Source organism: Pantherophis guttatus, chromosome 1, assembly GCF_059756535.1.
Source record: "Pantherophis guttatus breed Tessera chromosome 1, ASM5975653v1, whole genome shotgun sequence".
NCBI lineage: Eukaryota > Metazoa > Chordata > Lepidosauria > Squamata > Colubridae > Pantherophis > Pantherophis guttatus.
In genome coordinates this window covers 293,214,451-293,237,186 of record NC_142063.1, presented here as the reverse complement: position 1 = coordinate 293,237,186, position 22,736 = coordinate 293,214,451, and the positions used below count along the sequence as shown (strand labels likewise).

Below are 22,736 nucleotides of genomic sequence, written 5' to 3'. Positions count from 1 at the left end.
GGGATCTAGGAGTGGACAACCAATATTAGCCAGCAGTCTGCTGCAGCTGCCAAAGAAAGCCAATGGAACCCTGGACTGCATCAACAGAGGGATAGTATCAAGATCATGGGAGGTGCCGGTGCTGATTTATATTGCTCTGGTGAGGTCAGTTTGTAATATTGCATCCAGTTTTGATCACCACAATAGAAAAAAAGATGTGGAGACCATAGAAAAAGTGCAGAGAAGAGCAACAAAGATGATTAAGGGACTGGAGGCTAAAATATATGAAGAATGATTGCAAGAACTGGGAATGTCTAGTCATGACATGATAGTAGTCTTCAATATTTAAGGGGCTATCACAAAGTAGAGGGGGACAACCAAGTCAGTGAAAATATTGGTGGAATGGCTTATCTATAGAAGTTGTGGGTGCTCCATCACTGGGGATTTTAAAGAAGAGTTTATTCAACCATTTGTCTGGAATGGTATTGAGTCTTCTGTTTGAGAAAGGGGTTGGAATAAAAGACCTGTTGTTCTGTAAGTTCACATGGCCATATTAATCAATAATGCAGATGCAATGCTCAAAACCACTTTAAGTACGTTATGATTCTTCTGAAACATAGAAAGTACCAGTAGTTTGGATACAGCAATCATCTCTCTCCCCCCTCCCTCCCCCTCTCCCTCCCCCTCTCCCTCTCCCTCCCCCACATCTCTCTTCTGTTGAAAAGTATCTAGTTCCTATGGCTGCCCATATGTGAATAAAAGTAAACGATGGTTCCTGAAATCTTACAAATTAGAGTTTAAAAAGCATTGAGTTTAAAAAGATTTACATCTTGGGCATGACCTTAGTGCCATACAAAAACTTTTGCTGCTTCTCATGCTTAGCTACTTAGCTACTACATTATTCCTATATAGTTTTTTTTTTGCTACCACCTAAAAATTGAAATAAAAGTTGGGGTTAAATTCATAAGATCAAAAAATATCCTAGACAAAATTATATAAATTATTAAATTATACTGGGCTTCATTGTCCTTTTAAGGGGTAAAATGTTGATCTTGTTCTATTCATACAAATCACTTATTGAATTAATTTAATTTAATTTAATTTAATTAATTCAATTTATATGCCACCCCTCTCCAAAGACTCAGGGCGGCTCACAATACATTTTAAAAAATCATTATGAAAAACATTTAAAAATTAAAAACATTAAAAACATTAAAAACACATTCACGCTATTCATGGCCAGATCTCGCCAGATCACAAGAGCAAGATCAACAGCCCCAGGCCTGCCGGAAAAGCCAGGTCTTCACAGCTTCACACCCCCAATAGGGTGGGGATGGTCCAGACCTCAGGAGGTAACTGGTTCCAGAGAGCTGAGGCAGCCACAGAGAAAGCCCTCCCCCGCGGGCCCGCCAGCTGGCATTGTTTAGTTGATGGGACCTGGAGGAGACCAATTCTGTGGGATCTTACCGATCTCTCGGAGTTATGTGGCAGAAGGCGGTCTCGAAGATAACCTGGCCCTAATCCATGTAGGGCTTTAAAGGTAATAACCAACACCTTGAATTGTGACCGGAGACCAATAGGGAGCCAGTGCAGCTCGCGGAGAATTGGTGTAATGAATCATGCAAACCAGGGGTGAAATCTAAAATTTATTACTACCGGTTGTGTGGGCGTGGCTTGGTGTGTGTGGGGGGTAATGTGATGGGGTGGGCGTGGCCAACTTTTTTTTAAAACTTTTAAAAGCATTTTTTCTACAACCTTAAGAGGTTGCATAAAAAAATGCTTTTAGAAGCCTCTGACGATCCCAGCTGAGCCATGCGATCATCAGAGGCTTTTTTTTTTACTTTTAAAAGCATTTTTTCTTCCGAAGAGGTTGTAGAAAAAATGCTTTTAAAAGTAAAAAAACAACCTCTGATGATCGCATGTCTCAGCTGGGCATAGGGGGGAGGGAGCGCAGGGATTTTTGCTACCGGTTCTCTGAACCACCCGCCGCCATCGCGACTGGATCAGGCGATCCAGTCCGAACTGGGAGCATTTCACCCCTGATGCAAACTTATTTGTGCATGCAGACTCCTTAAACCAAAAAAATGATCTGCTTAATCTATACAAAAAGGGTTAGATTTTTTCCTCACAAAGAGAATCAGTTATTGTGGACTAAATTAATTCTCCTTGTGTTGCACAAACTAGCTACAGTATCAGGTAGTTGATACTCTTTTCATAGAAATTTTTAGCCAAAAGGTCCCTCCCATTGATTTATACTTATTTCATTTTGTATAAAATTTTAACTAAGAGTAAGGTGATAAAATATAAAATCTTTAAATATATTTCCTGCATAGATGTTGAATTTAGGAATGAGTATGCTAGAAGAAAAAAATAAATAAAAGTTAAGAAGACAGGGAGTGGGAAAGGAAGCTACAATTTCTTAGCATGTTTTGCTATGGCTGGGGAGAACTACAAAAAGGAAACCACATGACCAACATAGCCATCCTGCATTGTAGCTTTGTGTGTATACTGCCTAAGCCCGCGATGGCGAATCTATGGCACATGTGCCACAGTTGGCATGTGGAGCCATATCTGTGGGCACATGAGCATTGCGCTAGCTCAGCTCCAGTGCACATGCGCGTGCCAACCAATTGATTTTCGGGCTTCCGGTCCCACCGGAAGTCAGGAAATGGGCCATTTCCAGCCTCCCGGGGGGGGGGGGGGGGAGGGAAGGCCGTTTTCACCCTCCCCAGACTCCTAGAAAGCCTCTGGAGCCTGGGGAGGGCAGAAAATGAGCCTACCGGGTCCACCGTACCATCACATGCCAAAAGTTGAGGGAGAGTAGACGGGGTCACATGCACATGCGTGGGGGTGTGGGGTGTGGGGGGCATTGAATTATGGATGTGGGCATGCATGTGCATGACCCACCCCCCACGCTCCCCCCGGTTTTGGCACGCGACAGCAAAAAGGTTAGCCATCACTGGCCTAATCAAACAAGAAGGAGTTAATTCTAGCATAAAGTTCTTCTTAGATAAAATGTAGAAAATTTAGTTTGGTCATGGAAGAGACAAAATGTCTCAATAAAGAAGAATATTTGTAGCTCAGGGTTGAAATGAGGGTTTCTTGGTGATATCTGAGCTTGGTTGTTTTCACGCAGACGTTTCATTATGCAAACTCAATAAATCATCACTGCTAGTAGGGAGTGGGGTTTGCTCTAAATTTATATTCTAGTGGATTGCCCTGTCAGTGTTAGTAGGAATGGTCTTGGTGGTTTTTTTGGTTGGGCTGTTTACTATTAGGTTGTTTGGCTTGATTAGTATGAGTGGGTTGTTTTTTTTTTGCTAACTTACATTTCTAGCTTGCTATCAAACAACATCTACATACTGTGCAAAAGAGACAATCAACAAACCCAAAAGGGAAAATAAAACCAAAGCACCTCCCCGCCAGCAATCAACACCAATGTACATAGATCAACACCAAAATAAACATCACACTAACAATCAAGAAGTGAACAATTCATTACATGAGAAACCAGTTTCGTCTAGTGGTTAAGTTACCAGGCTAGAAATTAGGAGACTGTGAGTTCTAGTCCCACTTTAGCCACGAAAGTCAGCTGGGTGACCTTGGGTCAGCCACTCTCTCACAGTCCAACCCTCATCACAGGGTTGTTGTTGTAGGGGCAATAGGAGGAGGAAAGTGTGTTGGATATGTTTTCCACTTTGAGTTTTGTAAAAAATAACAAGGGTGAGAAACAAGGAAAATAACTAAACATACAAACAAACAAACAAATAAACACCTAGTTTGGATAATGAAATGTCTGCAAGAAAACAACCAAGCTGAGAGACATCAAGAACCCCTCATACAAAAAGTTTGCCATTAATTCCTTCTGGATGACTTTGTGATTTTCCACGAGAAGAATGGTGGTTCAAATTCTAACTTACATTATATTAGACCAGTCTTTGATGTGGGTTGGTTTCAATTATTTCTGGGTAATGTGAAGGAATTGACTCATCTACATCTGTGGATTCTAGATATTTATGGACTCAAGTATGATGATTAATGGTTAATTACTTAATGGACTGAGGGTGTCCTTGTTATTTTTCAGGACTGTGCTTATTTTTCTTCTTTCCTTTCTTCTCTGAGCTTATTTCTGGGTTTAGTGGTTATAGTAACAGCATATTTTCAGTCTTGATACAATTGCATTTTGGGGCAATTGCATTATGTTCTTATTATATTGGTTAAGATTACACTAGAAAGAAAGATGAGATTTTCTCGACTTTGGAATTCTAAGAATCTCATGATTTGCAGTGTGGGAGATCCATGAAAAAAAAAATCCATCTGAATTGTGACATCAATTATGTTTGCCTCATCTGAGTTACAGGAAAAGCATTTTTTTGACTGATATACATGAAATGAAGAATGGAAAGGGGGAGGTTAATCTTGTTCCGATCTGGATCAATTCTGCACAAATTCTGTTCTGTTTCTTTCATTTTTTAAAATACATTTTTATTAAATATTTTTTAAAAACAAAAAAGGATCTTTAACTATTTTTTCTCTCCAACAGTTTCTGTTTCTACATCAGTAAAGCGGCTTTTCCCCTTCAAAATGTTCCTACTATTAACTTAGTTTTGTTAAATATCCCCTTCCAACTTCAGAGCAACATTAACAGCAATGACAAAAACAAAAAAACAAAAAACAATAGAACGAGGCCTATATAACACCTTAAACAATAATTAGAAAAATACTATAATTATAAGCCACAAAACTAAAATTGTTAAAAAAAGAGATTCTGCCGTAATCAATTAAATAACTAACTTACAGAATTGAAGCTGAGAAATTTCAAGATTCAGCACAGACATTAAATTTGTGTAGCTCTTGCTACCTTCTTCTTGCCCAGCTGCATGCGGCTTGATACCAGTGGCGCACCATGCAGCCAGAGCACCCTCTGCTGTGCATTAAGACATCCAAGTTCTAATTACAGGATCTTTTTCAATTATCTCTTTTGAAGCTGCCCTGTGAAAATCCGCAGGTTTTTCTACATCCGCGCAAGTAGTGCTGTCATTTATAGAAGGGCATCTGGGTATGAGCACCTAAGAACTCTGCATCGTTTTCTCTAACTTGTGAGAATTGCATAAAAGCCATACAAATTGTAAGCCAAAAAGCTGTTTCCATCCTTTCCAATTTCAGAAGTTGGCATTCCTGAGGGTTGTAGCTTTTATTTATTTAGCTGGGCAAAATTTTAAAACAGAAATGAATTGATGTGCAGATGGTTAGGATCAAATTTGCTGGAGAAATTGTAACGCTGTTGTGCACATTTAGCTTAGGGTCAGAACACATTAAGGGAGACCCACTGACAGTATGAAGAATACGGTGATAAGTGGACCAGTGGTAAAGCAACATGCTAGGTCTGTTTTGAGTGTTCAACTTGACATTTTCTAGAAAGATTAATGAATCATGAGTGTTTGCAAAGGGGACTGATGCATCTTGACTGGAAGGAAATAGAGAAATAACCTTCTATTTCATGGTTATTAGCATGTTAACTGAGATTCTTAGAGATTCAAAACAAGAAAGCACCCGACAAAACAATATCTGCTGCCCTTATGTAAAGAAACAAACATACCAACAAACCAAGATCCTGGACATAGACATGGTACAGAAACACTTTGCAGGTAATAGATATTAGTTCCAGCATAATAATTAACACTTATTTATAAGCATAATCCTGCCTTGTTATTCTCAGAGATGAAAGTGAATTTCTCAATGTTAAGTTTTATTCAGAACATAGCAACAGAAATTCTTTCATAGTTTGTCTGGAATTCTGTTATATTTTTCCAGAACTCATTCGTCCTTCATCTAGAAATTATTTCATAAAAGCTACTGCTCGTATTTTAGTACCATTGCTATCAATGGACCGACTTTACTCCACACTTCCCCCACTGAGATCAATGTGAAAAAGTCCATAGAACTTCCTTTTCTTCTCTTAGGATGAATATTTCTCTGCCTTCAAGCAAGCTTCAAGACGGGAGGATGACATTGCCATTGTGACCTGTGGAATGAGAGTTCGATTTCGAGAGGGAACCAATCGATTAGAAGAGATTAAGCTGAGTTATGGGGGAATGGCTCCCACAACAGTCATGGCTGTAAAAACCTGTCAGGAGCTGATTGGGAGGTAAATGAGAGAGACTCACATATCGGGAGCAGAATTTTGTAACAGTCTTAATTGGGAGATCAAAGTTTATGATGTTGTTATCATTTCAGTTTTAAGGAACCTGGGGGGCATATATTTATTTATTTTATTTGTCAAGAACGTACTTGGTAATAAGTATAAGCATGGATTGGATACATAAAATAGATACAAATAGAAGAAACATTAGGACAGGGATGGTAGGCATGCTGGTGCTCTTATGCACGCCCCTTACAGACCTCTTAGGAATGGGTTGAGGTCAACAGTAGACAGTCTTAGGTTAAAATTTTGGGGGTTTTGGGATGAAACCACAGTGTCAAGTAATGCATTCCAGGCATTGACCACTCTGTTACTGAAGTCATATTTTCTGCAATTGAGTTTGGTGCGGTTTACCTTAACTTTGTATCTATTGTGTGCTTGTGTATTGTTGTGGTTGAAGCTGAAGTAGTAATTGACAGGACATTGTAGCTGATAATTTTATGAGGTACACTTAGGTCATACCGAAGGTGGCATAGTTCTAAGTTTTCTAAGCCCAGAATTTCAAGTCTGGTGGCATAAGGTATTTTGTTGCGAGCAGAGGAGTGGAGGACTCTTCTCGTGAAATATCTCTGACCATATCCTATATTTCTGACCATATCCTATATTTCTGACCATATCCTATATTTATATTTCTGACCATATCCTATATTTATATCATATCCTATATTTCTGACCATATCCTATGGGCACCCATGCTGTGGGGCCAGAAAAGGGTCATTCTGGAAGATGAACTCCCAATATACAGTAACTACAAGGCAGCCGAATGGGAATCCCTGGCTTAATGTTTTTACTGAATGGACAAATAAAATGATTTTGTGTTAATGGTTCATATGGTTCATTTTTAATAGAGAGTGGAAAGAAGATCTCCTGCAGGAAGCTTGCCATTTGCTGGCTGAGGAGATGAATCTTTCCCCTTCGGCCCCTGGTGGCATGGTGGATTTCCGTCGAACTCTCGTGCTCAGCTTTTTCTTTAAGTTCTACCTCACAGTGCTTCAGAAACGAAGCATAAAATTAAATGGCAATGTGAGTTCTTCTGTCTTCTTGATGGGATAAGGGTTCAGGAGTTTAATATAGTTGTCTGTATGCAAGTTCTATATGGCTATTGGTAACTTTTTACATTTTGATTGTAATGTTCTTGTGCACATTAAGAGATGTATTAAAAATACATTTACCTTTGCATAAGAGAAATTAAAAATTAAAATCAGATTTTTCCTATATTTTTGCAGAATAATTTGAGTGATTTGGTCCCTTGCACACATGCTAGTGCCACTGAATTATTTAACAAGGATCCTGTTAGCAACGTCCAGTTTTTCCAAGTAAGTAAGAGCAAAAACCAGTTGTGTTTTCCATTTGTTGTATTGCCTCTCTTCTCAGTTCTAGGAACTGTACTTGCCTGGGTATTAGACCTTACCTTGAACTAGCCCTTATTCTGTTTTTTGGTCTCTGTTGTTGTCTTTAAATTAATTAATTACAGGAGATGTCTGTCCTAATAGGACCTTTTCCTTTCAGGTAGAAGGAATTGTCCTGTATTTGAAATGCTAAATGCTGTCCCCGCAATTGCTTCATTGCTGCTAGTAGAATTTTAACTTTTTGAATGAGGCAATGTTTGTAGGGTATTGATGCCAGGATTTAATCAGCAGTGAAAGTACACCTGTCTTTGCTTTTATCATAGGAAGTGCCTAATGAGCAATCCATTGATGATACGGTGGGACGACCCCTGATGCATTTGTCAGCTGCCAAGCAGGCAAGCGGAGAGGCAGTCTACTGTGATGACATCCCTTCTTACACAAATGAACTTTACCTAACACTGGTTACCAGCACCAAAGCCCATGCTAAAATTACGTAAGTCCTGTTTCCATGACATACACCGTTATTTATTAAATGGTACATGCCACAATTATTTTGAGGTGGATGTGATCTTCGGTGGCTCTTACATTATAAAGGCCCCCAGGAAAGGCTATAGTCCACCTCCTTTCAGTCATCCAGTAAATATGTACTGTAACTTCTTTGTGCCTCTGGAAGTTGTGTAATTGTTACAGCTGACAGCATGTTTGGAAGGTACAAACGATCAAGGTACATAGAATACTACAAAATCTGTAGTAATCTATAGCTATGTGTAAACACCGTTGAGCTTTACAATGCTGATCACCTTTTCTTGGAGAATTTTTGAGAACTATGCGTGTATATAGGATTTAATTTCTAGATTCCCAATCTAGAAAAATCTCTTGGTTGTCCTTCTTTGAATCTCTTCTTCTTTCAACAAAGGATATTGCCCAGAAGCAGACACAATGCTCAAAAGGAGGGCTGTTCAATGCAGGCATTGATTTTAGATTTTTTTTGTTTTAGAAATTAATGCAGTCAAAAATTGTATTTGTAGACATACACCTAAATCTCATGGGGATAATCCTACTGTGCTACTCTTTTCTTTCAGTTCCATTGATACCTCTGAGGCTCAGAATGTACCCGGCTTTGTGTGCTTTGTCTCTGATCAGGATGTTCCAGGGAGTGACATTTCTGGGATTTGTAATGATGAAACCATCTTTGCAAAAGACATTGTATGTAACTATCGCTTCTCATCTACAAATTGTTCTATTAATCTCAAAGACACTAAAATGGAGCAATCAAGTCACTTGCATTATAGCTCAATTATCATTCCCCCTTGGTTCATTCCCAGATGTGTTCTATACATTTTATACTCTGCACTTTGGTTTGAACTGGTGAGTTATGTGTTAGGGTGACAACTGACAGAAGTATCACCATCCCCTATGAAAATTGTATCTGTATGTGTTCCGATACATAGTCAAATGTGTATACCATGTGGAATGACATACAAAATTATGAGATGTCCTCCCTCATACATATGAACCCCTTAAAATGCCCTTTTAAGAAGTTGGTACTGGTATATAGGAGAGCCTTTTAAGAAGTTGGTACCGGTATATAGGAGAGGGCATCTCATAGATTTGCTAACAAATGCAGCTTAATCTGTATGGGGAGGAATACCTTATAACAATACCAACTGAACATAGTTCTCACTGAATTCACTGGGATCAAATATAATCACATACAATTGTCTGTTCTCTATCATTTCTCAGTTGGTTTCATGAGAAAGAATTTGCTTTTAAAACTCTGCCAGAACAGAAGAATGTGATATTCTTGCTCTGATTTAGTTGCAAGGTGGCAAGGTATGTGTGGGAATATCCTGTGTTTCACTGTACAATTTTCCCTTTCCCGTACTCAGATGTCTTTGACTACCCACAGTTCAATGAAATACCAAGGAAAAATATTATATTAGAGTACTAGAGACATCACCACTTCTAAAGGGGAGGTTTGCCCCTGAAAAAGTATAGGAAGATGTCCATGGAGATTCTCAGTCATCCAGATCATGGTTGTCTGGGAGCCTCGATGACTCTAAAAGAATGCAATGGAGTATAAATCCTTCCATTCCCCACCATCCAGTCAGAGATAAAGAAGCTTCTTAGAAGAGAAGCAAAACTTCTTCAAAGAAAAAAACAGAAATTCCAGTTGCCTCTTGAAAAAACACCTTTCAAAAGTATAGGAAGAGTTTTCTTCCTCTATGGAAAATTGGAGAAATTGCTTGTTCAATTACTCTGCTCACAAACATAATTGAAAATTTTGAAAATCCATTTCTGCCCAGACTATTGTTGTCCAACAGTATGTCTACATTCAGAATGTTTGTCCTCTTTATGTAAAGTTGGGGTTCAAAAATAAATATATTGAAATTAAAGTATTACTGACAGTAAATCAGCTAACATTTCCAAAGTTGCTGAATAAACTAAAGTCTCTCTCCCCCCACCCCCATAGGTGACATGTGTTGGGCACATTATTGGTGCAGTATTGGCAGATACACAGGAACATTCCCGAAGAGCTGCTAAAGCAGTGAAGATCACATATGAAGAGCTTACACCAATTATAACTATCCAGGTGAGACACTGCAAGAAAGTGACATACACCTTGATTTCAGAGTTCTGACTGAGTAAACATAGTTCTTTCTTTATTTTTTTTAAGAGAGATGGATTTGAGAGTCATTTCTCTGGTTTCTGTTGCTGTGGTTCTGAGATGGATACATGAAAATAGTCTATACTTGTTTCTACACCTATTTGTTATGATCATTGTTTTATGAATCAGGGCAATGGGCAACAGACTTGGTGCATGCAAAACCCCTTTTTCTTTTGCAAATTAGTCCCAACTTTTCTTTTATGTACACTGAGAGCATATGCACCAAGACAAATTCCTTGTATGTCCAATCACACTTGGCCAATAAAAAATTCTATTCTATTCTAACTAAGAAATGATCATGCAGACACTTACTTATACTTTTATAGTGTAAATGTTTGAAGTTTGTAATTAGGGCTGAGCAAATATTTTTCCATTTAGAGTTGTATTCACTTAAGGGTAATCATCATCAAGAGCCATGGTGGCGCAGTGGTTAGAATGCTGTATTGCTGGATAATTCGGATGACTACCAGGGGTTCAGTCCTCACTGGCTCAAGGTTGACTCAGCCTTCTATTCTTTGAGGTTGCTAAAATGAGGACCCAGATTGTTGGGGGCAAATATGCTGACTCTGTAAACCGCTTAGAGAGGGCTGTAAAGCACTATGAAGCTGTATATAAGCCTAAGTGCTATTGCTATCATTGGCTGTATAAAGGAAGTGAAGAAATTAGTGATACCTAATCTCTATCTATTTGATATCCTCCTTTTCTACTTTCTACTCACTGCGATCCATCTCCCTGAACAGACTGTTTCTGAAATTGTTCTGAGGACCACATCAGGACCTCAGATTTCAGGTTTTTCAGCCCAGGACAACTGGAAAGAAAGTTATTGAAGCTAGAGCATAGTAGAGAATAGAGAATTTTAATGAAATAGATAATGCTAGGTACTATCTGCCAATGGTTTTTTTCTACATAAGGTGCAGAAACTCTGTCTTTAGTTGTACCTTTCATTCAAAATATGATGCAGATTACCTAACAGTATTAACATTGGTTTAACTTGGCTAAGCTACACAAAACAGAGCTGGTTGTTTTATGTGTGTATGAATGTATGTATGTGTGAGCACACATGTACACGTAAATATATGTGTATTTAATTGATTCTCCTATAATTTGCACAGGAAGCCATTGAGAAAGAATCTTTCTTTAAGACTGATAGGAAGATTGAAAAAGGAAATATCCAGAAAGGATTTGAAGAGGCTGATCATATTGTGGAAGGTAAGTTTCCTCATTTCTTTTTGTTTCTTTTTGATTTGTATAACAAAGATTTCTTTTAAAGCATTGACTGGATGAATAACACATTTGCATTGATCTTGGGGTAAGAAATGGACAAACTTTTCAAGCTCCTCTTGTTTTGTCATTGGTTTTTTCCAGCTTCCCCAAACTGTCTGTCCATATTGGAGTAAAAATCGAAAGTTTATTTGATACATATCAAGTGCTCAGGGGCTAAGACCACACGAGAATCCTTTTTTGTAACTAACAGCATGATTGGGTGTGGTGGAATCTGGGTAGGGTGAGGATGAAATCTTGAACAAACTATATTTCCTCGAGTCTGTACCCAAAGTAACTAACGGGGTAAAGGGAGTAAGACAAGGGAGAAAGATGTTCTTTTCCTTTGTTAAGAGGAGCAAATGGGAGGCAAACTGCCATTTGATAAGGGGCATAAAGATTGTTAAATCTTGATGGACATAGGAGAGGCCCAGGTTTTCCTTCCGAGCGATTGGAGTCTAAGAACTCAAGCAGTGAAGATCAGTGGTTGGACTCTGAACTCCATCTTGAATCAGAGTCATTATTGTATAAATTCTCACATCACCCCAGAAAGCACTACCAGTATTTTGAATTTAATATATTATTTGATTTGGAAATCCTTTCTTTCCATCCTGCCTAGGGGAGATGCACATTGGTGGCCAGGAACATTTTTATCTGGAGACTCACTGCACAATTGCTGTGCCAAAAGGAGAAGATGGAGAAATGGAACTCTTTGTCTCCACCCAAAACTTAGCAAAGACACAGGTCAGACAGTCTCTTGATAGCTTTGATCTTGATAGCTTTTGGAGAAGGCAGTCAGTTTTGCCACCAAGAATAACATGATTTATTATTGTTATTGTTATTATTATTTGAATAGGGATGCTCATTAAGAGTTGAGGAGAGATTTTCCTCTAGCGTGCAATAAGGAAGGAAATTGTTACATTCTCCATTCCTGTCCATGCTAGTCTGGTTCATCATAAGCTTTTCTTCCCTTGTCTAGTTAGTCCTGTTTTATTCTTCAATTTTAATAATCTGTTATTTCTGCCCAGTTTGTGTACAAATAGTTTATGTCATAATGCTATGCATGATGTTGAAGCGGTGCTTTGCTTTGCTGAAACTTTAAGAGAAGGCATCCTTCCACCACTGGTATGGAATAAGAATGATGCTTCACACATTAAAAAAACCAATGTGGGTTTTGTACATTTGCAGAAATCGCATTCTTGAAATATGACAACAGTCAAGACAGATTAGCTCAGCAATACACAAGGCAAGGCACATTGCTAAGGACATGCAGACGATCTATGGCATCTGAGAACCAAGAAATTCAGTTTGAGTTTCTGGTATTCCCTGATATTCCTCATTTACTCAGCTATAGAACTTTCATAAGTTGCTAAACTTACTTATGGAATTATACGGTAAATTAGTAAATTGCTCTAGTATGAAGTCAATTTTGTCTTTACTTGAAAGGAAAATGATTTAACACATTCCAAAAAAAGATTAGACAGAAAAAAAGATTCTAAACACAAACAAACGTCTTGAATAGTCCTTCACATTTCTATTTTATCAAACAAAGATTGACTGCTGCCACTAAAACCAATCCTGGGTACTTTATAATCTGAATGTGACCACCTTGTATATGTATTTGCATATATCTGCATCTATGCATATAAAGTACTTTCTCATACGCAAACTAAACTGAAAAATCTGACTTCAGGAAACATAAATCAATGCATGCTTATTGATAATAAATCTCACTGAATTCAATAATTCTCCCTGTTTGTGAATGTGTGTAGGCTACTTATATGCCAGGAATGGAATTATTTAGCTTAGTTTCTCTCTTTCTCTTTACAGAAAGAACGATTTCAATGTAGGCTAATACATGGTTGAATTATTTTAAATTATTATTTTAGGAATTTGTTGCTAACGCTTTAGGCGTTCCCGCTAATCGAATTCTGGTTCGCGTGAAGAGAATGGGAGGAGGATTTGGAGGGAAAGAATCTAGAAGCATGATCTTGTCTACAGTTGTTGCAGTAGCTGCTGCTAAGTAAGTTCTAATGAATGGCCCCTCAGCATGGTTACTGAGGTAGTAATGTGAAGTTACAGTTTTGGTTTTATATGGAGAATCAAGAAAATAGATTTGTTTGTGGCCCAGAACCACTACATGTCCTTTTCCAGGGTTATTGCTCTCCTCTGTTTGCCACATAGAAATGCAAAATTCTACTATAATTTGGAAATGGCTGCCACCTTCAACATCATGCTGGAGAGACTTACTTTCATTGCCGATTTGTAGATTTATATTATATTATACTGTTCGGTGCCTTTTAGAATTAGATTCATAAATATAAAAGAACATCCTTTTCAATACCAGCTCTGGCAAAGGCTTTATTTCCCCGCCCCCTTCCTGGTCCTTTCAATTATATGATGATTTCATACATCTTTAGAACTCTCTCTCTTTCTCTGTTTTTTTTTTTAAACTTAACTTGCTTTTAGAAAATATGGGTGGGACTTGTAGTAGCTTTGGGAGGATCTATGTGTGCTCTGTGGCTAAGGGAATGTCAGAATAGAAAAGATTTATTCAAAAATGAAACCACTTAGAAAAGAGCCTCCTGTGTTATTTTCTGATATAAATTGTTACCGTGACACCTTTGCAGTAGGTTCACTCTCAGCCTAATTCTACAGGACTGGTTGCCCAGTACGATGCATGCTTGATCGAGATGAAGATATGTTGATTTCTGGTGGAAGACATCCATATTGGGCACAGTATAAGGTAAATAAACATTAATATGAGTATTAAAAAGATTACACCTGCGATGAGCGAAATACTTGTGATGAGTGAAACTGTGCACTGTTCAATCCACATTCTGGAGCAAATAATATAATATAAGAAGAATGAATATATATATATCATTCTAAATATATTTATTTATTTTATTGATTGATTTTTATCCCCTTTTTTATTTTTATAGAAAAATTCATATCTAGTATGCTCCTCCCATTTTTACTACACAATAACTCTGTGAGGCGGATTGGGCTGAGAGAGAGGCTTTCACACCTAAGGCAGAACTAGAACTCGTGGTATCCGAATCTCTAGCCTTGTGCCTTAATCATTAGACAGTTAGCTAGAAATTGTCTTTTTTGTGTAAAAATAGTCCTCTAATAGTAGCTTCCATGAAAACCTCTCTTTCAAAACCAAATGGCTAAGTTAAATGAATATTAGAATATCTGTAACTGGAATAATTGAATTCTACAAAATAGTTATTTTCTGCTTTTCCCAGGTTGGCTTTAAGAAAAATGGAAGGATTACCAGCCTAGATGTGTCATATTACAGCAATGGAGGAAATTCTATTGATCTTTCTCATGGGGTAAGTGGAAATCACTGTCTACTCTGATTCATTTGAACCAACTTCAGGGATTGTAGGAATGAGTAAGCTTTTTCAATTCGATGGAATTCTAGTTTTCTGGTAGAAAATAGGGAAATAGCAAGGATAGCTTAGATAAGAACAGCAACAATGATAATTATATAATGCAGACAAGGGCAAAATGACACTAATGAGAAAATCGTATGTTGAGAAGACTTGATCTCTAAATTGGGTCTGATGCAACCTATCAAGAAAAGCTGAATATTATTCAGGTATGTTAGGCTTCCAGCAGTCAGTGATATCAGGAATCCACATAGATTTTGGGAATCTAGGCTAGGCTGCTTGTGATGCAAACCTCAAAAAGAGCTTGAGTTTCAAAAGTGAAGAGAGTACTTGAGATTAATAAAGGCTCACCAATAAAGTTCTGATGAAATAATAAGTTTGATTTAAACTTTGATGCTCTTTTTTGCATGCATAATACCATACATTTTCTGCCATTTTATGTACAGTATGCAGAAAATATTCAGTTTGTAACTATTGATGCAGGAATAACAGCAAACAAAATGAACAAACAAACCTACCCCTCACATAATTTATTTATTTGTTTAAATTGATTCCCCAAGGTTATGGACAGAGCTGTGCTTCACATGGACAATTGCTACAACATCCCAAATATCAGAGGTATCGGTATTGTCTGTAAAACGAATCTGGCCTCCAACACAGCCTTCCGTGGATTTGGGGGTCCCCAGGGAATGATGGTTGCTGAGTGCTGGATAAGTGAGATAGCCTTGAAGTGTGGGCTGCCAGCAGAAGAGGTATGTGCTCACCGAGATATTTTGCAGAAAGCAAATTATAATACTCTCCTAATCACTTGTACTTATCAGAACTTTCACAGTTCCTTTTATGTGAAAGCAGTGGGCCATAATTTCTTTCTTGGAGTTGGTACTTTCTTTTGGCCTGAAGGAAAAGGAGCAAATTAGATATCCTTCCCCCCTTGTCAATATTGCCAGCATTCCTTTTTGGAAATTGCCAGTCTGGTGAAAGGCTAGTGCCACCTCTCTCCTTGATTCTCCCCTTTTTGAATTCCAACCTTTGTTTTCTCTCCAGCTCTTTGCAGTGTTCTTGAACTGAGACTAGATCTCAGGCATTCTGTGGACACCATCTCCTTATCTCCTGTCTGTTATAACTTGGTTAGCATTATTTTCACCTGCCTTTCAATGCATACATTCTTCATGTAGTTCTGCTGAACCTGATTTCATCACTGATGCTAATAATTGGATTGTTTCATTAGCTGGATGTAAAAATCTTAGTAGGCATCATGGCAATTGTGTCCCATTCCTTTATTCTACTGAATATTGATGGGGAGACGAACGTGTTTTGCTCAAGACAAGGATTAGTTTCAGATTAGAGTTCAATATGTTGCTAAAGCTCTGCTTGTTTGTTTAAAAGATCCCAGTTATTTCAGAACTGAAGTCTGTCCGTTTCTCTTTTGTTCTGAAAAGGTACGAAAAATCAATCTGTATAATGAAGGAGATTTAACTCATTTCGATCAAAAGCTTGAGGGGTTCACTGTGAAAAGATGTTGGGAAGAGTGCCTTGCAAAATCGAAGTATCATGCCAGAAGAACAAACATTGAGAAGTTCAACCAGTGAGTATCTTATTTTTTACAATTTCTGATTTTACTGAAAGTTGAAATTATCTCATATGGATTATTTTCATTCTGAAGGTTGCCTTGTAGCAACATTATACCCAGTTGTCTGAAATAAATTCTCCACTAATTGAAATGAATGGATTTGGCAGAAAAATGTATGGACCTCTGTCAAAGTTGTAATTTCAGTGCTGTATGTTTTATGTTACTACTCTGTTTCTGAAACAATGCCACAATCACTGTAAGTCTAATTAATAAGACAATTTGGGCTATTTCTATGTTTTATGCATGCATGTATATAACTAGATAAACACAAATACCCATTTCACAGCACGTTAAGGTATTTTTTCCAGATTTTATTCACACACACACACACACACATGACAGAAAAATATGATATTCAAAAAAGATAAAAATATATTTGGGACAAAAATGTGGAGGAGCAGAATATACTGCATTATCACATTGCATTGGATTGAGCCATTCAGAAAAAAAAAAATCTTGGTATATCTTACCACAAGGACACTCTTTTCATTTACTGCTATAAACAGACTGCAGTAGCTGTTAATGTGATTCATAGAGAAAACAGCTTTTTCAATCATTTTTATTGTTTGAAGGATAAAGCTGGATTCATATGGATTCTTATGACCAGTAGCTGATGACTGGAGAGGGAGGATGCAGAAGGCCAACAAACTGGCACTAAGAAAGCAATGTACAACTACCGTAGAAAATTTCTTGTATTACTAGTACTGGATCTCCTTGAATTGTGTCCTGTATTTGAAACTAAATACAGTACAAATTATTCTCTCCCTCAAGCAGCTAGCTTTTATGAGTTTGATCATTAGTGAATCACACCTACTGTGGGCTTAAAATAAAATATCATAGATCAAATGAGATATGCTGCATTGGTTTATTACTCCAGTTCCCTATGAAATGCTGACAAAAGCTTTCAAAATTTCAAAGATAAAAAGAAAAATAAATCAAGTCAAACCAAACCAAACCTTTATTGTCAATGCACAACATGTGTACAATGAGATGGTGCAGCACCCCGAAACACAGAATACATCTCAATAACTCAAAATAAACTCAAATAAAAGAAAAGAAAATCCCTAAACCCAAATAAGTGATAACTAACACACATTCCCATATACATATATGTATATAACATTATACTATATTACACCGGTATGAACATGTTGCACGTTGCGCTGGCCCTGCAAGTTTATCATATTAAACCTGATTATGGTGTTATGTTGCATTCAGAAGTCTGACAGCCCACGGATTAAAAGCAATTTTCCAGCCTATTCGTTTGGCTGGCTATGCTTCTGTATCTCCTGACTGATTTTTAGGAGAGTAAAGAAGTGCTGACCAGGATATGAATCATCCCTGAAGATTTTCCTCACTCTACTAAGGCAGCGTGTCCTAATGATTTCATCCAATGAGGTCAGGGGGCAGCCCATGATTTTTTGTGCTGTGCTCATTTCACTCTATAATGCCTTTCTGTCTGCGGCTGTCAAGTCGGTATACCATACCATCACACAATATGTGAGGACACTTTCTATCGTAGACCGGTAAAAGGAAGTCATCAGTTTTTTGTTTTGTTTTTTAAATTTGATTTATATGCCGCCCTTCTCCGGAGACTCAGGGCGGCTTACAATGAGTTACGCAATAGCCTTCATACTTTTGTATATTTATACAAAGTCAGCTTATTGCCCCCACAAACTGGGTCCTCATTTTACCTACCTTAGAAAGGATGGAAGGCTGAGTCAACCTTGAGTCTGGTGAGATTCGAACTTACTGTAATTGCAGACAGCTGGTGTTAATCACAATGCTTTTAGTCTGCTGAGCCACCCGGCCCTGTGTTGTTCCACCTGATTTTTCCGCAAGACCCTAAGGAAGTGGAGTCTCTGTTGAGCCTTCCTGACCACCTGGAGCGTGTTATTTTTCCAGGTGAGATCTTGGCTAAGGTGAACTCCCAGGAATTTGAAAAAGAAGACCGTCTCCTCATAGCCCCCCTTATGTAAAGTGGGGCAGGTTCCTCTCTCTGCTTCTGGAAGTCTAGCACCATCTCCTTTTTCTTGCTGGTGTTTAGGTGCAAATTGTTTACTGAGTACCATGTGGATAACTTCTGGACTTCTTCCCTATATGCTAATTCATCTCCTCCCATGATAAGACCCAGTATGGTGGTATCAAGGTCAAATGCAAAGGAAAAAAGAGGGAAAAAAACCCTGTGGTATAAATGCGGTATGAATGTATATATTTAGATTTGTATTCTATCGGGTATAAAGTTTAGATAAATCCTTTTGAACATTATATTCAGTACTACAAGGCTGCCATCAGTAACCATATTTCTTATTTATAAAATTTACTGACTGGATGCTAGATTTGTTTCGCACACAGCCTTGGAAAATAATGCCTTGTTTAGGAAGAATGCATTTGGGAAGGCATGCCATTTTGAAACTCTCCTGTTTTCCCAGGCAGAATCGCTGGAAGAAAAGGGGCATAGCCATTATTCCTACCAAGTTTGGGATCAGCTTCACCGTTCCTTTTCTGAATCAGGTTGGCAAACATCCTATATTTTTACTCAGACAGCCTATGGGACGCTGGTGGCCTTCTTCATATAAAAATAGAATTCCCATGCTTCATGTGTTTGCAAACTTTGGAAATAGTTTTTTTTATAGAGATTGCACCAAACTTATACAGTTATATTAGGACAGATTCTATCTGAACTTCAAAATGACTGGATGTCAGCTGAGGGCAGCAACTATCTTTATGATCTCATTTTCCAAAGTGCTGGACCAAAACGTTTAGTTTTCTGTTTGAAGCAAAAGATACTGCTACCTGCCCCAGATGGCACTACACCAGCACTAATGTAAGGACAGCATGCTCCATCATACCTGACAGCAGCAGACTAGAGGCATGATATTCACATTTCTGTTTGCCAATACCACGCTGCTGTTCCCTGCCCAACCTTCTGCTTCTATAAGTAGTAGCTAAAGGGACCGGCTCACTTTGCCTTGTCATAATTCATAAACTAATGGCATCTTGATTTGTATAAAAAATATTTTCTTTAGCTTCAGTTGAATATGAAACAACTTCTGTCAGTTTATTTATTTATTTAGTTCAATTTATATGCCGCCTTTCTCCGAAGGCCGGCCGAAGACTCAGTTACACGGCTGCATTAATAAATTCTGAAAACAGGGGGATCATCCATATTTATATAGTCCCATCTCGCTATACATTGTAGTCAGAGTTCAATAATGAGGTGACTGGTTATTCATGAGTGCAATGAGGAAGCCTTCACCTATAGATTAAATTTCACATAGGTTTCAGCTCTGATGCACTATAAGTAAAATATGATTCTATACCTTTTTGTATCTATGCTTCTTCTACATATGTTTATATAGTCTGGATGAAGCTAGAGTTGAATATTGGATGTGCTACATATGATTAAATTCCATGGAGCTTCTAATATTAGTAATTTGGTATCAGTTAGATCGATTCCTAATGAAAGAATATGAAAGACGGAAGATTATAGTTAAAAATGCATCCTAGAGACTCATTTCTAAAGATCTAAGTGCCAAATCCCACTGTAACAACATTGCCAAAAAGGCATTAAGAGTTGTTAACCTAATCTTGCATAGATTCTTCTCTGGTAATATTATACTACTAACTAGAGCATACAAAACATTTGCTAGACCAATTCTCAAATACAGCTCTTCTGTCTGGAACCTGCACTGCATATCAGTCATAAATACAATTGAAAGAGACTTCCTGTTTGCTGCTGGCCGCCGCCAGACGTTCCTTTGGGATCGTCAGCTTCCACTGCCTGTCAGAGCCGCCTTCACAACGGAACGGCGGCTCGAAAAAACTCCGTTCCCATGAGGAAACGGAGATAGAGCCGGCAGGGGTGGGTAGAACTCTCTGCAGAGTCCCAAAAGTTTTTCTTTTACTTTTGGGATGGAGCGGATGAGATGCCCCATATCCCCAGCCGCTGCTCCGGGCTTTGGGAGACCTCTGCTAATGCAGAGCCAGGCGTCAAAAGCAAGCCTGCGAATTTGACAGATTACTCAAAGAAAATGTGAGCTGGACCTGTAATACTGAAGCGCAAGTATTTTACTTATCTTTTAAAAATTACTTAAGAGAATAGAGGAAGAGAAAGAGGAAAAAAGTTTCTTTTTAAAATGGCGTCTGCCGCGGCTGGAGAAGAGTTTGAGAGGGAAAGTTCTTCCGTTTTTTATTATTACAATGTAGCGGAATAAATACCACTGGCTACATTTGTAGACAAAACTCCGCTCCTGTTTTTGTTTTTCTCTTTTTTCCCTGGAGGCTTGAGTGTTGCCGGCTGGAAGTCTTTTGTCTTGTTTTTTTTTTTTTCTTCTTCTAACAAAGCCTGCTTAGGCGGAAACATGGCACTGAGGCTTGTGAAGTCAGACAAACAAATAGGTGGGGGGGATTCCCCCACTAAGAATTTAAAGGAACAAGTTTTAACTCTTCAGTCCCAGAAACCTGATTTTAATATAATAGAATTTCTCTTAGAGGAGATTGAAAGAAGGGATGAGATTGTGAATCAGCAACTTGAAAAATTTAAGCAGGAAACTAAGGAATTGGTGAAATCCAAGTTTGACTTTTTGCAGCAAAAAATTTTAAAATTGTCAGAATTCATGATTCGGTTGGATACAAATACTAATTTACTAGAGTCAAAAATGGATGAAATTCAAGATAAATTGGACAATAGAATTCAAAAAATTGAAAATGATTTGTTAAATATTCAGGATTATAGTTCAGAAGAAAAATTTAAAATGGATGCTGACCAAAAGTCTGGTAATGTAGAATATCTGGAACAGAGGATTCAAAAAGAGGTTCTAAAGATACAATATAATTTCACAGAATATGCAATAAGACTTAGAGGTTTGCAGGAAAATAACAGAGATGACTTAAGGAAAATATCTTCTGAATTTCTAGCTGGGATTTTAAAGATTCAACCTGAGGAAGTGTTTTGTAGGATTGACAGAGCTTATCGAATAAACTCTTGGACTGCCAAGCAAAGGCAATTGCCTAGAGATGTGGTAATCTATTTTTCAGATAAAGAAATTAGGAATAAAATTGTGCAAAATTCCTTCAATTCTAATTTGCAATTGTATGGAAGAAAGATTTGGATTTACAAGGAACTCCCACCTAAGATATTAATGGAAAGGAAGAAATTTGGCTTTCTGGTGTCTGAGTTAAAAAGGAGAAATATTCAATTCCGGTGGGACGTCCCAGTTGGTATTATATTGAGATATCAAGGAGAAAGATACCAGTTAAATACTGTTGAAAGGGCGGAAGAATTTTATCAAAATAGGTTGAAAATGAATTTAACGTCTTCAGATATAATACAGGATAAGCAGAAGGAGCTGGAACTAAAGACAGAGACTGTACCAGATAAATTGCCTTTGGATTTATCGGATACCCCAGCTGGATTATCTACAAATTTGAGAGAAGTGCCATCTGATTTTAATGTGATGACTTATCAAGGCAAGGACAAGCATGGAAACCAATTAGAGGATATACAAGGGATAAAAAAGAAATGCGAGACACAAAAAATTAGGATGGAGGTCAAACCCACAAAAAGAAAACAAAAAAAGAAATAGGTTGTACAAAAATAGAAATTTCTAACCCAAGCAACAGTGAAGCCAGTGATTTTAAAATATGAATGATTATGTGAAAACATAGAGGAGGCGACATATTGGTCAATATCATCCTGAGGATAGTGGCAGATCTCTGCATTGCCGTAATTTTGGGACATGGAAAGAGCCTCAAATTGATGGTTTTGAATTATCTACTTTGAAACTTCTTTTTGTGTTGATAAATATATTATAATTATCTTGAATTATAAGGCAAGAGAATCACATTGGGACATGCAGAAGATCGGGTTGTTACCCAATACGATGATGGAAATTAATAATCCTGATGAAACCCACAATTATTATTATATGGAATACAATTATAATGTCACTCGGGTGGTTGTTTTTACTTTTATATATATAAGAAGATGTTTACTACTGATGGGGGCAGATATGATTGGAGATCTTGAATAAACTGTTGCATCCGCAAGCTATGTCACCCTATTATGGATGTTGGTTTTAACAATCCAGTGGAAAGACTTCAAGAAGATATTATATGGACTATAAATTTAAAGTTATTGTCTTTTCTTTTTTTATTTAGATATAATGGAATATATATATATATATATATTTAAGTAGTGTGGGCAGTGAATTAAAGATATCAAGAATTGTTGTGTATGGTAAAT

At 37.7% G+C, this 22,736-nt stretch overlaps 1 protein-coding gene across 1 annotated transcript in view; it reads left to right on the top strand.

The window, feature by feature from the left end:
* Positions 1 to 22,736, top strand: part of XDH (xanthine dehydrogenase) — a 64,598-nt gene that overhangs the window by 27,388 nt on the left and 14,474 nt on the right. Inside the window, exons 15-28 of the mRNA XM_060692459.2 lie at positions 5,943 to 6,127; positions 7,030 to 7,204; positions 7,408 to 7,497; positions 7,854 to 8,023; positions 8,613 to 8,736; positions 10,004 to 10,123; positions 11,311 to 11,407; positions 12,078 to 12,202; positions 13,348 to 13,481; positions 14,117 to 14,204; positions 14,713 to 14,799; positions 15,420 to 15,611; positions 16,299 to 16,444; positions 18,922 to 19,003. Coding sequence (XP_060548442.2) covers positions 5,943 to 6,127; positions 7,030 to 7,204; positions 7,408 to 7,497; positions 7,854 to 8,023; positions 8,613 to 8,736; positions 10,004 to 10,123; positions 11,311 to 11,407; positions 12,078 to 12,202; positions 13,348 to 13,481; positions 14,117 to 14,204; positions 14,713 to 14,799; positions 15,420 to 15,611; positions 16,299 to 16,444; positions 18,922 to 19,003 — 1,815 coding nt within the window. The remainder of the gene's footprint in view (positions 1 to 5,942; positions 6,128 to 7,029; positions 7,205 to 7,407; positions 7,498 to 7,853; positions 8,024 to 8,612; positions 8,737 to 10,003; positions 10,124 to 11,310; positions 11,408 to 12,077; positions 12,203 to 13,347; positions 13,482 to 14,116; positions 14,205 to 14,712; positions 14,800 to 15,419; positions 15,612 to 16,298; positions 16,445 to 18,921; positions 19,004 to 22,736) is intronic.